The 17,875-nt window shown below is 37.1% G+C and overlaps 1 protein-coding gene across 1 annotated transcript; it reads left to right on the forward strand.

The window, feature by feature from the left end:
* Positions 1-279: 279 nt before the first annotated feature.
* impg2a (interphotoreceptor matrix proteoglycan 2a) lies at positions 280-15,650 on the forward strand (the record flags this gene model as incomplete). Its single annotated transcript, XM_081367350.1, has 17 exons — positions 280-421; positions 2,764-2,883; positions 5,571-5,692; positions 5,873-6,037; positions 6,151-6,209; positions 7,175-7,195; positions 7,502-7,692; positions 7,777-7,835; positions 8,343-8,529; positions 8,761-9,800; positions 10,569-10,788; positions 10,915-11,125; positions 11,596-11,784; positions 13,658-13,859; positions 13,965-14,044; positions 14,134-14,196; positions 14,383-15,650. 16 exons carry the CDS (start codon positions 280-282, stop codon positions 14,168-14,170), a joined length of 3,045 nt encoding a protein of 1,014 aa, XP_081223476.1. The 3' UTR covers positions 14,171-14,196; positions 14,383-15,650.
* Positions 15,651-17,875: the final 2,225 nt, after the last annotated feature.

Below are 17,875 nucleotides of genomic sequence, written 5' to 3' on the forward strand. Positions count from 1 at the left end.
CGGAGTGAATCAGCAACTATTGCACAACAGCATAATTTTTAAGCCACAGGAAGTCACTATGTGGAAGCTCATATGGACCTGCACCTTGTGTTGTTTAAGCTGCATTTTTGCAATAGGCCAGCTGGATATTACTGCAGGTATGTATGTTTTGTGTATGTATTAGCTGGGTGTGTGATGAGAGGATGATGGTTATAATACGTGTATATTTATGTTTCAGAGGAAGCTAAACGGATTCCCACGCTTATGAACACAGATAAGCGCTCACAAATATTGTTTCAAATGTTTGTGGAAAAGCCTGGAGACCAAGAACGCTTGCCAAGACGTAAGCGTAATGTTTTTCTGTCCAGTGGAGTACGCATTTGCCATCAAGAAACAGTGCAGCAAGTCATCACTAGCCACCTGAAATACTACCAGCTCAGAGGTGAGACACTATTGCAGTACTATTACTAATAATACTGGTAGTATTGCTTATATATTGAATAACTCTTGAGTTGAGTTAATTTAATTTATTATATATGTACAATTCAGTGTTGAAGAACTGAAAGTAACGTTTGTATCTGCTGCTCCCTTTTTGTTACACTCTAAAATTGTTTTTAAAAAATCCTCTAAAAGTCCATTTGTAGTGAGGTTTTTGGAAAGACAAATACAATTTTGTTATACAATTGCAAACTGGGGTGAGTTTTAACTAATTTAACGACTCTGGTCATCCTGTTGGCCCTTAATGACAATATCCTACTGGAACTGACACCATTTTTGTTGGGAAAAACAACAGCGCAAACATTTGTCTCATGGTATCTCTGTCTTAAGCTGTCTTAATACATTTTCAGTGCCTGAGCCTAACCAGATCATATTTGTAAGATTCTGATATGCCCTTTTATATAAATTCCTCCTTAAATTACAACACAGCATGTTTATTTACAGAACTCAAAATATATTGCATTACAGGAATGGCTCAAGTACTCAAAGCCAAGAAGTGAATCTGGACTTACTGGCTGAAAAAGGTTTCTGACATCTATAAGGAATGCATGAGAAGAAGGCTCACTATAAACTGACCATAAAATAAGAAGGATTTTAGGATTTTATTAATAGGTAAGAGCAAGCAGGTGGTAGACAGTCAAATAATTTGCCAGACATTAAAAAGTTTTTGCAGATTTTCAGTAATGGTGAAACATGCAGAGTGCCGACCTGTGGTTAAGCCTGTGGTTACGGTAATTATCACCTTTAACACATTGTAGGTTACGGTAATTATCACCTTTAACACATTGTAAAAAGTCTTCCTTATTGTCTGAGACCATAAGATGAGACCCAGACCAAGACTTGACCCAAGTAAGGAGACTCAAATCAAAGCCATATTTATGTTAAGAAGACAAGATCAAGACTCCACAAAGGTTACCATTTAATTCATCAACTATAGTGCAAGCAGGTCTGTATAGCTGACAGCTAGAATGAACAATGGGATCTCATTAGCGTTTGGCAGTTTGATCCGCTCAGAGGTCTGGGGTTAGTGTTGAGAGACCTCAAGACAATCCTTCACAGTTCATGTGTGATTTCTTCCTAACCAAATTAGATAGCAGTATGGTGAGGCTAAAAGCCAGTTAACACATTGGAATTGGGCCAATAAGGTCAGAGCATTTATATCCATTGCTGAGAATAAGGGTGTCAGCAGTCTTGTCTAAACACACACATTGAGACACTACTTTCAAAGTAGAGCTTGAACCACAATGTCATCTGGACAGGTTATTGCTGTCGGTCAAAAAAATACACCCATATGTCAAAAAGGTAACATTTTAGAATACTGTTCCATCGTTAATGAATAACAACCAGGTTGAGTAACGCAATATTAACATTCTAGTAACTATTAACTAACAAGAAACTCTGATTAACAAATTAGTAAGTAATAGCAGTTGAATGGGGTAGTTCTCTATTATCAATAACTACAATTTTTTCATACCTCCCAGAGAACTACTAAGTACTATATATACAGGTTCATAATTAATGTGAATAATGCATAATGTATAATTTATTCTAAAATAAAGATTATGTTAACCCACTAATGACTCAAGTATTACCAATACAAATCAGAAGGAATTACTAATTATTTGGAACCTTATTCTAAAAAACATGATAACTCACTAATGACTGAAGTCATTGTAAGCTTTTGATGTATATAAGGCTTTGGATAGCAGTTACTAGAATGTTAATATTGCGTTACTCATTTGTCCTGTGTAGTTATTCATTAATGATGGAACAGTATTCTAAAGTGTTACCGTCAAAACAACTTTGACCTTAGAAAATAAAATTAAGGAAATGCCTTAGCAGGTTATTTGGCCTAAATGCATGCATCACTGTGATTGGTAAGATGGTAAAATCGTGGTACTTTGATTTATAGTCTGGTACTTATTAATTACCATTTTCACTTTAAGGACTTATTAATGCTCATGTCAGAAACATGGTAATTCCATGATACTATACATGTTATTCGATATAACAGCTGACTAAAGGATTATGTTAAGTGTTAGGCTAAATTTTAGCGTCATGAGTCGTATGTTTGTTGTGGTAGTTTCCAACCTCCTGGCTGTAGAACCAAACACGTGAGTGTTCACTCCTCACTTAAGTGGTCAATCTTGTGAAATCACTATGAGAAATGTTGCTCAATTTTACTCACTCATAAAAAGTGAGCAGTCTGATTGTATTTCCTACTGTTCTGATTGTGTTTAGTTGCACTAATACAATACTGTTATTGTTGTTGTTGTTGTTTTGCAGTGTGTCAGGAAGTTGTGTGGGAGGCCTTTAAAATCTTCATGGAGCGCCTCCCTCGTCAGGAAGAGTACCAGAGCTGGATGAGCCAATGCCAGACAGAGAGAGTCTCCATACGGGAGATTGGCACTTACTTTAGCCAAACAGAGGAACACTTAACACTTGTCCATAGAGTATGTAGCATAAGACAAGTATCATTAACTTTGTACTAATTATGTTAGTTGATACTTTGATAAAAATTATGGGTCAGTGGTGCATGTGCATATCAGAATGTCTTTTTCTCTCTTCTGTCTTTTGAATCTTTATGGTCCATTGCAGAGACTTGCACAGACGGGATTGAAAAGGTGCATTAACATTTTTTTAAAACCTTTGTTTTCACCCTCAGTCCATACTTTTTCAAATACCCCCTTTTCTCCCAGCCATTTATTCATTGTATTAGATGAGTTCTGTCTTACTGGGTCTGTTTTTCTCCTCACCTTTTGCCTTCCTCTTTTTTTCTCAGTAAGACACCTACATACTCAGTATGCAGGTATTACACCCTTTATACCCGTTCTTTATTTTTTTATTAAATAGACTGTACAGTTAGAGATCTTGTGTGTGTGTGGTTTTAACTCTTACATTTTAAGGTCTGTTTAATTTCTAACTGTCTTTTTTTTTTTTTTTTTTTTTTTTTTTTTTTTTTTTTTTTTAAATCAGACCAGAGGATTCTTCCCAAGAGCAAGACAATGTGCCACCAGGTATGTTTGTAATGATTGTGTGTTACATAATGATACAGTATCTTATATAAACTGTATAAAACCCTTACCATGCATGGATCATATTTGACAGCAGAGCCGGATTAACGCAAAGGCAAACTAGGCACGTGCCTAGGGCCCGATTGGCGGGATGGGGCCCAGACAGAGGGACAAAAAAAAAAAAAAAAAAAAGTACAAATGTCCTATCTACAATTTATTTCAATATTTATTAATTCACTATAAATAGTGACGATGTTTATCTTAACCATAGACTGTTACATTACTGCAGTTAAACCAATTAATGTGTGCCGGCTTCTGAAAGTATGTGTAACGAACGCATCCATCAGATGCTGCGAGGCTAAAGCCTAATAAGCACACAAAGAAGCACAGCTAATAATGCAGGTGTGAGAGTTGTCGTCATCTATTTTGGAGTGATTGCAATGTATTCTAAATATAAACTTGTACTGTAGATCAGCGTCATTTCTGGAAAAATCATTCACCGCTTTATTACGAGTTTAAAAGAGCGCGAGCGTCATTAACGTGCCCAGACGCGACGCTTTGAATTTGCGCGTACAATGAATAACATCGCGTCGGGAGCTGACTAGTAAAAAAGCTACAAAATTAAAAGACAAGACGTCTGTATTCTAAGTTAAAAAGCCAACACACTACAACATTTTTAAATGTTTCAAATAGTCTAAAGGATATCATCTATGGGTCTATCTTCTAAATTCTGCTGATGATTAGATTCCTGACATCACGCCAATAATTTCACTTATATATTTTTTTTCTGCTCAGTAGCGATCGTGTCTTTCTCTTCCACTTGATTTGTGTATAGCATATTTAAGGTAGCAATGCAATATAAAAGCCCTTATGCTCATCTACTGAAGTGGGATTCTGGAACTGTGAATAAATTGAATAAAACAGCAAAATAACAACAACAACAATAACATCTTCATTAAACAAAAAAGAGATTACCGTAGATAAAGTTTGATTAATATGTACAGTACCGGTAAAAGTCTGGACCCATTACTATTTTTAATGTTTTTGAAAGAAGTTTATTATTATGCTCTACAAGCCTGCATTTATTTGATCAAAAATACAGAAAAAAAAATATATGTGTTAAATATATAAAAAGTGATAGTGAAGACTTTTTTAAAACAACTCTTTAATAATCAAAAATCCTGAAAAAAAGTATCACAGGTTATAAAATAAATATTAAGCACCATTTCTAACATTTGATAATAAATCAGAATGATCACGTGGCACTAAATTCAGCTTTGCATCACAGAAATATAAAGTATAGTAAAATAGAAAACCATTATTTTAAATTTTAATAATATTTCACTTTATTATTTTTCTGTTTTTTTTTTATCAAATAAATCCAGGCTTGATGAGCATAAGAGACTTCTTTCAAAAACATTAAAAATAGTAATGTGTCCAAACTTATGTAAGTAAAAATATACTGCTTTTAAAATTAAATGTTGTATAAATAAAAAGGTTAGGAATCATATTTGTTTCAAGTGTTTTTTTTATTGGGGGTGGGGGGCCTCCAACATGAATTTTGCCTAGGGCCTCCTAATGTCTAGAACCGGCTCTGTTTGACAGTAATTTTGAAAATCAGAAGGAAAATTATATTTTACAACCATTCAGTTTTTGTGAAAATTGATCAATAATTTAAACATCAATTACAATTATATATGGATAACTTTGCTATGTTCTAGACAATATTTGTGGCACTGACCCTCCTGGTTTCAGTCCTGTATGGAGAGTAATTTGCCTCCAAACAATCAACAGCAATTTCTAGATGTTTAGCAACTAGCTTATGTTTCAACGAGTTAGTGCTGATGCACATATTGTGGCAGAATATAAAAAAAATCAAATGGCTTTAAAATGCCTTTTAGCGTTTGGTTTGAATTTCAGATAATCCTTTTATGTTTTTCCAGGGCTATTTTGATGCAAACTTTGTTTGCAATTCAGATTGAGATGTTGTAATTGGAAATGGCAAGAAATAAATTTAAAGAGATCTTATAACATGTGCCTGAACACCAAGATACAAAAATTATCTTCAAAACTTGGTAGGTGATGAGCTTCCAGCAGAGTTGGTGACCACAACGGTTCCAGATGAGGTCATCTCTGAGAGTGTGAAGGAAGTTACTGCAGAAGCACCATCCGTTGCCGTCACAATGGAGCTGGATACTGAGGTACACAGCTGATGTAGGCTGAAATATACTGTTATTGATGAAGATATAATAAAAATGTATAAGTGAGGTCTAGTTCTAATGTGATGCACCCATGAGTGATACATGCAAAAATATACATACAATTACATTTTAAATATTGAACATCTGCTAAACAAAGTTTGTGTGTATTGTCTGTGGTAGATCACTAATGAGATTGAGCAGGAGGCAGCTGCTTTGCCTACACATCCTCTGGTTGAGCAGAGGGTGGAGCTGGCTTTGTTACTGACTGGAGAACCATGGAGTGAAGAGCTGTTCAACTCCACCAGTAGTGAGCATCGCAGACTCACTCAGCAGATCACAGAGAAGGTACGACAACACACACACACTTACTTTATTTTTTACACTGATGTTATTTTTACGTTACTATATTGTTTTAGATTTGTAACAAAATGTGCTGCCTATATATGTCATTCTTCCAGATTTCCACTGCTTTGGAGAAACTGACAGAATTCAAGAGTGTGTCAGTATTGAACATCAGGTGTGTTAGTGCATGTTTCATTCTGCTAGTTACAATAAATTGGCTCACGTATTTGGACACTTAGTTCACACTTAAAAATGTATAAATATCATTGCATTAGATTAGAACATATGAAGGTATTTTAAGACAGATCAAGCACACTTTTCAAGCAAAAGGTTTTTTAACAAAAAGAATAAGTTGTAATAGATTTTAAATAAAACAATGGATACACTATATGAAATCCGTGCACCACTAATAGTTACGGTACACAATGCAGGTCAAAATAACTGATGAGAAGCGTTGTGGAAAATAATACTAATATATATATAACGAGATATCCCAAGACTGAGTCAGTGCAGTAGTGATCCTGAGTTATCAAGGTCCTGCCCATACTCCCACTCCCGCAGACTCAATCACAAGCACAGCTGTCAATTATGAAGTTATACCCCATTTTTACAGCATCAAATAACTAACTAAAACCAAACTTATTGGAAAAATTTGCATGCATCTGTGAGAGAAAAACTACCTAAAATGACAGAAACCATATTTGGAAAAATATTATTTTAATGTGTAATTGGATTTTTATTTTGGCTCACATTCGATTAAATGGAGAGAGCAGGGTTTATGACCTATACTGCAGCTAGCCACCAGGGGGGGATAAAAATTATTTGGCTTCAGTTGTCAGGACTTGTATGGTACACTTAGGACAGACCCTCGACCCTACAGCAACTGGCAGTGTCACACCTAATTTACCCATAAGTGATCAAGGCCTTAGTGGGCACTCGTGCAGTGTAAGAAAGTATGTACATCTGAGTGAACAAGACAGATGGAGGTTAGTGACGGAAGGGAATAAAAAGTGGACTTAAACGCAGCCCCGGAACATGTCTGTAGTTAATGTATGATTAGACAATATGCGTCATTAGTCTATCACCTGCTATAGTGGTAAGACTATTGTACTAAAAATATGACCTTTATCTTTTCTGTAGGCCACTGGTGGATCCCTCAAGGTAAATTACACTTGATTGTTTGCATGAATGCAGGTTAGTGAGTGAGAGAATGTATTTTTGCAGTCTTTCCTTGAGTTAGTATAAACAAGCAAGAATCATGTTTATAGTCATGCAATTACAATGGAAGTCTAAGGGGCAAGTCATTGTTTGTATATTAACATTAAAATACACAATGTTTTGAAAATATAGCCACAAGACTTACAACTGATGATGTGAGACTGTTGCAAAGTTATCCAAACTTTCAACTCATGTCATGATCATGTTCTGTCCCGTAGACTAAGTGCGGTGGTTGTTTTCTCTCTGCAGTGGGGATAAGACAGTACTGGTGGAATATGTTGTGTCCCTCCAGACGAACAGTGAAGTAATCAGCAGTCAGACGCTGGACTTCATTAATCTTCAATCCAACATGGTAGAGGGCACCTTTAGTTACTCAGAGGGGCCCACAGTCCAGTACACCATTATTGACCTCCACCCTGACATCACTGAGGCTCTGCATGGTACTGCTCTACCTGCTTGTAGCTACTAGTCTTCTACGGTACATCTCAGCAGTCTGTAATGGTGTAATATTTTCTTGTTGTCAGTGGAAACATTTCCAGAGGAAACCCATCCTGCCGAGGAGTCACCAGACCCTGACCACAAGGTGATTAAGATTTGAAGTGAAGTTTGAAGTATACCATCTAAATATATGCATATTCTTAAAATCTAAATTCTGATTCCTAGTATAGGAACACATTACTAGGGTTTTTGACAGGATATTGCTAGGCTAGGTTACAGTGATCTGGATGGTTTCTAGGGTATTGTAAAGTGATTACCTAAAGTAGGTGTTCTGGGATGTTTACTGCCCCAAGCACACTAGTACAAGCACACGCCCAAGTATATGGGATATTCTAGTCTGTAGATACGTATAATGTCCTTTAATGTAAGTCTATCACGCTAGACTTTACCTCTACTTAACAAGGCACACAATTTGAGGTATTATTCTTGTCACATAGAACAAACAATTTGGTGTGAGTAACCTGCCAAAGTTTTCAAAAAACTCTAAGAATGGAATTGCAGGAACAGTAATAGTAATGACAGCCTTAGCAAGAACCATCAATAACTTTCACAAAGACTGAGAGCCAGCTGTTTCATTTTGTTTATTGTCTAGGATGACATTTTATCAGTAGAAAAACCATCTGAGCTGCCTGGAGAAGTGGCAAAAGAGGTCTTTACAATTAGTGACCATTTGGATCCTACAATGTCAGAAGAGGAAGGTATGGGAGAGCAGGATGTCATACATTTAGATGAGACCACACAACCGCTTATAGACTATCCCAGCGGCAGTTTCTCAGAGGGTAAGAACCAACATTCACATGTACAATGATTTACAGCTGGGATGTGAAATAATGCACTTGGAGGGTCAGTATCCTGCAGGGTTTAGCTTCAACCTGCCCAACACCCCTTCCTAGAATCTTTCTGAAATCTGCAGGACAGTGGACCTTCAGGAGCAGGATTGACACCCCTAATTTAAACCAATATGGTGGTGAAAGACTTGTGTCAAGATGCTTGTTTGTTCCTCTTTTCAGATCTTCAAGACAAGGACTTGGTGTTACCGTTTTTCCCTAGCCAGACTCCTGCTGTGGAAGGTGAAGCGGTTGGTCCTGTTATCGATGCCAAGCAAGACAGTGACATCACAATGGATGACATTGACCCCGCCTCTGGATTTGGTGTAATCGAAGAAAATTGGGTAACTGTCCTTCCTACTGAAGGTCAAGAGCCAGTTGGAGATATAGAAGTTGATGAAGAGTTTTTGGTTAATGTAGATATGCCACAGAAAGAGGACTATGAATTCTCCACAATTACAACAGTGGTTGAAGAGGACCAGATCTTGCCTGAGGAAACCACAGAATTGATTACTGTTGAAGAAGGAGAAGATGAAAACCTACAACGTGGTAGTGATGCCCCTGCAATGCCACCAGTCAAGGTGGCTGAGGCAGAATCTACCCCACAACCTGAGGAAGACCTCATATTACCTGCAGAAGAAGAGAGGCAAGAGGAAGACAACAAGGAAGACATTTTTCTAACAGAAACACAAAACAATGAGGAAACTGAAGTTGCTGTGGTCACGAAGCAGAAATCAGAGGAGGCTGGAGAAGAGGAAGAATATGTTAACAGTACCACAATGCCACATGAGAACAAAGATTTTGTACTAACGGATGTTTTAGCTACTCAGTTTTCAAAGGAAGTTCTAAAAGATGAAGAGATCCTATTGGTCACCATTGAACCAGCAAACCCAGTTTACTCAACACCGCTTTCACCTGAAATAGAATCACCCTTCTCCCTGTTGACCATGAAGACCCCAGAAGAGGTGGAGTTGGGGCATAACTTAAGTTCAGAGGTCATGACTACATCTCTAGATGTGATCGATAACAGAGAGGAAGAGGGTAGTGGTGTCCCTAGTGTCATTCAGGGCGATGAAGTTTCCAGCACTGCCTTGCCAACTAACCCTGGGCGGTCTTTGATAGTGTTTTTCAGTCTTCGTGTAACTAACATGATATTCTCTGAGGATTTGTTCAATAAGAGCTCTGCAGAGTACAAAGCCTTGGAGCAACGGTTCCTTGAACTGGTAGTGTACTTTCTCTAAAGTATATTTGTACATATTCTTTTCCCTTTCCTTTTCCTACCATCACTTGTTCTTTCTCTTCACCCACATTCCCTGTCAATTTTCCACTTATCAGTCCAAATCAAGAATGTCCAATCCTGCTCCTGGAGGGCCATCTTCCAGCAGAGTTTAGCTCCAGCCACAATTAAACAGACCTGGGGCCAGTTGCATAAACTGCCAAGATTAGTTAGTTACAAGTTAGTCATCCATTTTTTTTCTTTAAGACTGTTCATAAAAACGTAGATTGATCTAATTTCATACCGAAAAGTAAGACTTATTACCCTTAACTAACTGCTGTTGGTTATACTAGTTCTTAAGACACAGTCTTTACATAATGGCTATGTTTTTGCAACTGGCCCCTGAACTTGTTAATCAAGGTCTTCAGGATCTTTAGAAACTTCCAGGCAGGTGTGTTGGAGCTAAACTCTGCAGGATGGTGGCCCTCCAGGAGCAGGAATAGACATTCTTAATTCAGAATAAATTGTTCACTAATTTATATATACCAAGTCCTGGAGTGCCAGTTTCATGCTGAGTTTTGCTTTAACACTAACCAAACAAGGTTAATCAAGGTTTCCAGAATTGCTTGCAAATTACAGACAGGTGGGTTAGACTGCAATTGGTACTAAAGTCTGCAGGACACTGACCCTCCAGGACTGGAGTTGAAAAGGCCTGTTTTATACATTTTATGTTTGTGAGTTTATGCACTTATTATTGGGATTTTATGTCCCTCAGTTGGTGCCATATCTGCAGTCAAACCTCAGTCACTTTGAAAACCTGGAGATCTTGAACTTCAGAAATGGAAGTATTGTGGTGAATAACCGTATGAAGTTTGGGAAGCCTGTTCCACGTGAAGTCAATGCTGCCGTTTACCTCATTCTTGAGGGCTTCTGCAACACAGCTTACCAGACCATGAACCTTGCCATTGACAAATATTCTTTGGATGTTGAATCAGGTAAGACAAATTCAGAAAACTCTCACTTTGGAAATGCAGCCTGTGTATAATGTGTTCAGGTACCTTATCACATGCCACCTTTATGCAGCAGCTAATCAATGTGTGTGTATGGTTGTTTGTTTTTAGGGGAACTTGCAGACCCATGCAAGTTTCAGGCATGTAATGAGTTTGCAGAATGTACAGTGAACCGCTGGTCAGGTGAGGCTGAATGTGTGTGTAATGCTGGTTACTTCAGTGTGGACGGACTACCCTGCCAGAGCATCTGTGACCTTCAGCATGACTTCTGCCTGAATGATGGGAAATGTGATGTCATTCCAGGCCAAGGAGCCATCTGCAGGTATGTTTACTTAGATTATATAATGCTCAAGAAAGTTTTAATTAATTTGTGCAAATTTAAGAAAGCCTAAATACAGATCATATACTGTACAGCGAGGTCTATACTACCTGGAGAACAGCATTCTCATTCATCTTGAAGTACGTAGATGCTAGGCTGGCATTTTCTTAAGGTGCATTTTCTTAAGGTGGGCCAAACTTGCCCATTGGCCTCGGTCCATCATCATGGCCACCTAATCATCCCCATATACTGATTGGCTTAGTCACTCTGTCTCCTCTCCACCAATAAGCTGGTGTGTGGTGGGCGTTCTTGCGCAATATGGCTGCCGTCGCATTATCCACGTGGATGCTGCACATTGGTGGTGGTTGAGGAGATTCCCCCTTCTATGTAAAGCACTTTGAGTACCCAGAAAAGCGCTATATAAATGTAACAAATTATTATTATTATTATGTGTGTGTGTGTCTGCTCTGTAGATGCCGTGTGGGGGAAAACTGGTGGTACAGAGGGGAACATTGTGAAGAATATGTTTCTGAGCCACTCGTGGTTGGCATTGCCATAGCATCTGTTGCTGGGTTCCTGATGGTGGCATCAGGAGTAATCTTCTTCTTAGCAAGAACTCTGAGAGACCAGTATGACAGGGATGAGACGGAGGACCAAGTACGGTAAGACAAATTCTCTATCACAGTCAATCTGGGGTGTGTTTCCCGAACAACGACGTAACTCAGTGCTGAACTACCGTAGTACGATGCATCGTTGAAGAAACCAACTAGCTAGTAACGACTGTTTCCCGAAACCATATTGTCGCAAATTGGTCGTTCAACCACTATGTCACGCAGGTGGTGGAGTAATAACTTTTTAATTAATCTGTTTGCGATCTAATTGATGCTAGATGTTTTGCTATAAATTACAGACATGGCATCTGAGGACTATTTCAAATTTTTCTCAGTTATTTTGCTTTATTTCCAGATCATAGGCTCATAGGATCATAGGCTCATTCTTACGTAGCAAAGCATGTTCACACATGCGCACTATTCAAAAACGATGCTTTAAATCTCTTGACAAATTAAAAGATGTAAATATTATATTATAAATAAGAGATATAGATTGAACTGAATGTCAGCTTGTTTAGTTGACTTAAGATAAGGATGTATTGACTCTAGTCATGCAAACATGAAACTATGCTTCTAACCACAGCTCGAGAGCTGTCATTCCAACCACACAACTTTGCGATGCAGTTAGCGAATGTTCGTTGGAACGATGTTTTCGGGAAACACAGACTCGTTGAACTATGCTGATAACGACGTAACTAGCGACCATAGTTGGCTAACGATGCTTTCGGGAAACGCACCCCTGGTAAATCGCAACTTCGTTCCAACTCGCATAGGCTACTTTCACTGTTCATTATAATATTCTTTCTATTATAGACTTTGTCTATAAGTGAACTTCAGTACATGAAAGCTTTACCTTAGAAGTCTGAGCCTTCAGAGCCAATCACCTGACATGAACCCTTGATAAGAGTTTGACCTTGAGTAAAGTAGCCTTGAGCCTCTAGAAAGGTCCTATGTCACACATAAAAAATCCCAATGAACGCATGATATTTTAATTTCAATAAAAGCTAAATGAAACCATTAAATTGTAATGGTGATGAATGCGAACTTACAAATTGTTTAATGAAAAACAAGTATTTTAAAATAAAACTAAGGTTTTAATTTTTACATTACACACTAAACCAAGTCAAATCTTGAAATCAATTATTTATTGAAATTATTATAAATGAGTCTGTTACATATTCATTTAAAGTGCCCCATTATGCTTTTTCAAGTATGTATTACCTTTCATGCAGTGTGTAATATAGCTGTTTGTGAATGTTAAAGGTCTGCAAAGTTTTAAAGATCAAAGTGGATGACAAATAAATGTGTCTCTTAAAAGAAAGAATAGATTCTAAACTGCCTATACGAGTTGTCAGCAATTCCAGTCTCATGTCCTGCTACATACCTAGTAGCAATGTACCCACCTTCAAACACTGTAGCTGGGGCCTGGAAGAGATTGGTTTGTGTTGTCGACATGTTAACAAGACGCTGTTTTCAGCGTTGCAAATCCACTTTGACTCACACTGGAATTGATATGGGAAAAAATTAACAAACCATTTTGACAAATGTTTGACAAATGAGGTGATGTGCTATGTATATTATGAGAATTTAAGTTTTTTTTTTTTTTTTTTGATGCATTTATTGTAGAAAACCTCCAAAAAAAAAGTGTCAGTTTTAAAATTAGCATGATTTTAAACTTTTCAAATGGCATAATAGGGGCACTTTAATGTTCTTTTTTCTCTCACTTAAATCTCTTTAATTACTGCATGTGCATTACCTAGGAAGAAGTTTACATCTCCAGTAATGCCATTATGAGATTTGCATTAATTCATCAACAAGGCTGATCTTTGATCCCTTGACCCTCTTTAGGCCATGACTTCTTACCCCTGTGGATTTAACAATGGCTGTTGCAACTTTGTGTGTGTGTATACATGTTTGTATGAAGGGGAGAGGACAGGCCACCGTTTATAGACACAGCCACTAAGTATAACCCCATGTTCGAGAGCGATTTAACGACAGGCTACAGCCATTACTACCAGCGGTACCCAGAGCCCCCAGTCCACAGCAGCGCCAGTGCTGAAGCATCCACTGACTTCAGCAGTGAAGAGATACGCCATATTTATGAGAACAGCGAACTCACCAAGGAGGTATGGGTCTGTGTGCATTAAAAATTATTATTTTTTTGAAAACTGTATGAGCAAGTGTGTGATGCGTGTTATTCATGGAATTATCTCTTCCTGTCCATTCCGTAGGAGATTCAAGATCGCATACGCATCCTTGAACTCTACACGAGAGATCGTCAGTTTGCAGATTTTTTGCAGCAGCATCAAATGTAAGTGTGTCTTTTAGAATGTCTTATTCATAGAATATAGCTTTGCATATTTTCACCCCTCATGTTTTGTTTTTGTTTTATTTAAGCAGAACAATGGATAATCGAAGAGAAAGTTCCTCAACATAGGACACATATGTCCAATATTCGGCTGGGTGCGTGACATTGAAGGTGGTAGCAATGTTAGGAGAACAGTATGTTATTCTTTAACAGTTTGTGTCTCCAATGTTGCATCTAGTGTAAACATAAGTGGAACTTTTGGGCTTTTTTTATCTCTTTAATCTATTATTTTATTCTAAAACATTGTTTGTATTGATTTCCTTGTTGTGTTCCTCTTACAGAAACTTGCCTTGTCTTTTGGGAAATGACCTCTCAGTGATTCCTGAGCAAAATCCTCTCCTTTTCCTCTTAGAGACTTTTGCCATCACAAATAAAAATGGTTAACTATAGATCTTTCTTAAAATAAGCTATTTTGTTGCTTTTATTATTATATTTTCCCTACTGTTAAACTGTCCCCTACTGTTTTTTCTGTATTAGAACAAGATCGCAGTCACAGACAATGCCATTGGTTGAAATGTTTTGTTAGTGCCTTCTATATTTATAGCTGTGGTCCGTCTCTCAGCCAGAGAAAAAGATCCCTGATGCATTATTCTTGAAAGTTACTTGAATCACAGACCATCAGTGTTCTATTACTTTTAGGACATTACATTTATTTTTTTATTCTTTGGTACCTTTTATATAGTTTCACTGCTTTTTAGAAATTTCAAGACAAAATAAACAGCTAATTTTAACGTTTATTTACTGAATATTAAAAAAAAAAATTGAAAATTAACCGAAAACTTACAAAACAATAAAAAGTGGCTTCTAATAATGTGCCCATTTATGAAAGAAGAAAAAACGCTGCAAACTCCAAAATGTTATTTTGAAAAGTAGATTTGTCTCTTTAAATTTTTGAATGAAGATTGTGAGTATTAACAGGGGTTATAGTTTTATTATGTAAAAATAATGTATATTATCATTGTTTTAACTGCCCTTAACGGAGTGGCTGCTTTAAGCCAAAATCCCTTTAAGGCAAGTCACTTCACTTGGCAGCCATATAGCAAACATCTTCGGGCAGCTATTTCCTATGTACAGTGTGTAATAGTCATATAAGTACAGTTCCTATATACTTGAATGAAGAAAGACCAAAGTCTTCAAACATTTGTTTCAGAAACATATTTCAAATCAGCAATAAAATACAGTAGTGGTATCACAAATCTTGTTTCTTAAGCTCAAATCATGGCTCAATTGACAAAAAGGCTAGACTTCGATTCCTGCTATTTAGTGTGGCAATTTCTCCCATTCTTTTTTCAGTGAGTGGTCTGTCACCACCTCCTTGCAATAATGGCTGTTGCAATTATTGACATTTGAATGTATTGTTGTTGTTTTTTTTACATTATTTACTGTATTTAAAGTTGTATCAGTCGGGATAGTTTATAAACAAATGAAATTACTGTCATCTTTTAAATACATCATTACTCATGTGGATACATGATTTGACGGAAATTGTCATATTTGTGTGGATGATGCCTTTAAGAATTTTTTGTGAGAATTAAATGTTGTTGCACTGAAGACTTTTATTTTCAAGTTTTATTACAGGTGCTAAGTCATTGTTTACAGTATATGGTTTATTGTCATTTTGTCTCTGTGTGTTAATTTAGTGTGCAGTGTGTGAACGATGTGATGTCTGTTCCTGAGTTGGCCTGCTGGTCTTCCACGTATCACAGCTAATTTAGGAGTACAGAGAGCTCACTACAATTAGTCAAAGCTGAGATTACAGCCCAGATTACAGGGAATTACTGTACCTGCAGCCTATGCTGTAAACACGGAGATGTGACTATGTTTGTTTGTCTATTATACCATGAAAATGCTTACATGTAAATGGCTCTAATATATGTAGTACTACATAGTGAGGTCTAGTCTTAGACAGACTGCATATGTGCAATATAGGCTACTTCATGTGTGTTTGGAATGACATGAGGCATTTTTGGGTGAATTGATTGTTTAATGAAAATGAAAAGACCTCCTGAGTCACATACTTCATTTTGTTGATTTTATGAGAAACAAATGGAGACCAATGTGGTAATCTGTAACACATGAAAGGCATAATTATGCATAATTTATTTGTTAATGTAAGAGAGCATGAGAAAGGGCTACAATCAGAACCCGACTGGGTGCTTGAGCCGCAAAGAAATTGGCTTTTTTTCCCCTCTACAATATCAGTAGTGAAAGAGATCTGATCATGGTCCAGTGATTTTGTCAGCATGTTAAGTTTAATTGAATAACTTGCAGTTACACTTCAGAATTTAATCTCTAGAGGGCGTTGTTTGGGTTTTACTATTTCAAAGTGCTCAATGGATAAAACACTACATGATCAAGAGGCTGTTGTAAAATTCCTATGCTGCTCTATTTTAGGTTCTGCATTGGCTATGAGAGAGTGTTTACACTCTATTGATGTTGCAAGTAGTGATGGGAGAAACTAAGCTTTTCGAATCTCTAATTCAATTGAAGCATCACCCTGGTCCCCTACACAAAAACCCAATAGGATTGTTTCATTGGCTTTAGGATTAGTGCACTAAATAAGGTCTGTGACTAACAAAAGCTTATGATTCTTACACTATTTGTTCATCTTTATAATCTTCACAAATGAACACAACTTTAATGAATTATGAAGCATATATCTGTATATCAAAAGCTACCATGGTCACGTGACTTCAGCTTCACCATCAATAAGCTTCTGACAGATGTTAAAAACATTTTCCATGAAAGTTCGAGTTATAATAATTTGCAAGAGATCAAACTGACCCAAGATCAGTTAAAACCATTAGACAATCTTTCGGGGTTCACCAGATTAGCGCCCTCTAGTGGTGAATCAGCTGATTTTTTAAAACATTTGTTTTATTTTTTATTGAAGAAGTACATGGGACAAACGTTTCGAAACAATAGTAATGAAGCCTCATTTGCTGAAATCACTTAACGTTGTAATTTTGTAATTACCGTAATTACGAGACGGCAACGTGGCGTTCCGATGGTCTCTAAACGGAGCTGTTCATGTCCTGGAAATTATGCGTTTCCATGGCAAATACTACCAACACCAAAATGAATCTGCAGCTGTCAGGTGGTACAAGTAATTAGGCTACTGCTTATAAATAGTTAGGCTACTGCTTATAAATAGTTAGTTAGTTGTTAAGTTTAGGTAGGCCTATTGAGTAGGATTAAGAGATGTAGAATAATGTCATGCAGAATAAGGAATGCTTTATAGTAGGCCTACCAATAAAGCAAGTAGGCTACCAATAAAGCATTTACAAAGAATGCGTTATAAGTAGGCCTACCAGTAAACAGTCAATATCCTAGTAATATGCATGCTAATAAGCAACTAGTTATGTAGTAAACTAGTAAAATGAAGAAACAAAATAAGTGGTTGTAACGAAGGTAGGCATGTTGTTGTTGGAAGAAGGAGACCGGAACCGGCGAACATTAACAATAATGGGCTAATCATAAAATAAATAAATTCAGAACAAAACGAAATACAAATTCGTATAGGCTATTACAGAAACAAATCTTAAATTGAGTTAGGATTTCTTATCCCATCTTACAAAATCTCATTTTATCTGTAGTTAGGAAATCTTAAACCCCTCCATCGAGTTCGGTAATCAACTCTCAGGTCTGTTAGCCTACCAAGCAACCGCACAAACAGTTGCTGTGTGAAGTAAAACGGACAAACTCTAGAGATTAAAATGAAAATACAAAATAAGTGGTTGTAACAAAGGTATGTTGTTGTGGAAAGAAGGAACT

This window comes from Scardinius erythrophthalmus (assembly GCF_964197995.2).
Source record: "Scardinius erythrophthalmus genome assembly, chromosome: 6".
NCBI classification, from domain to species: Eukaryota; Metazoa; Chordata; class Actinopteri; order Cypriniformes; family Leuciscidae; genus Scardinius; species Scardinius erythrophthalmus.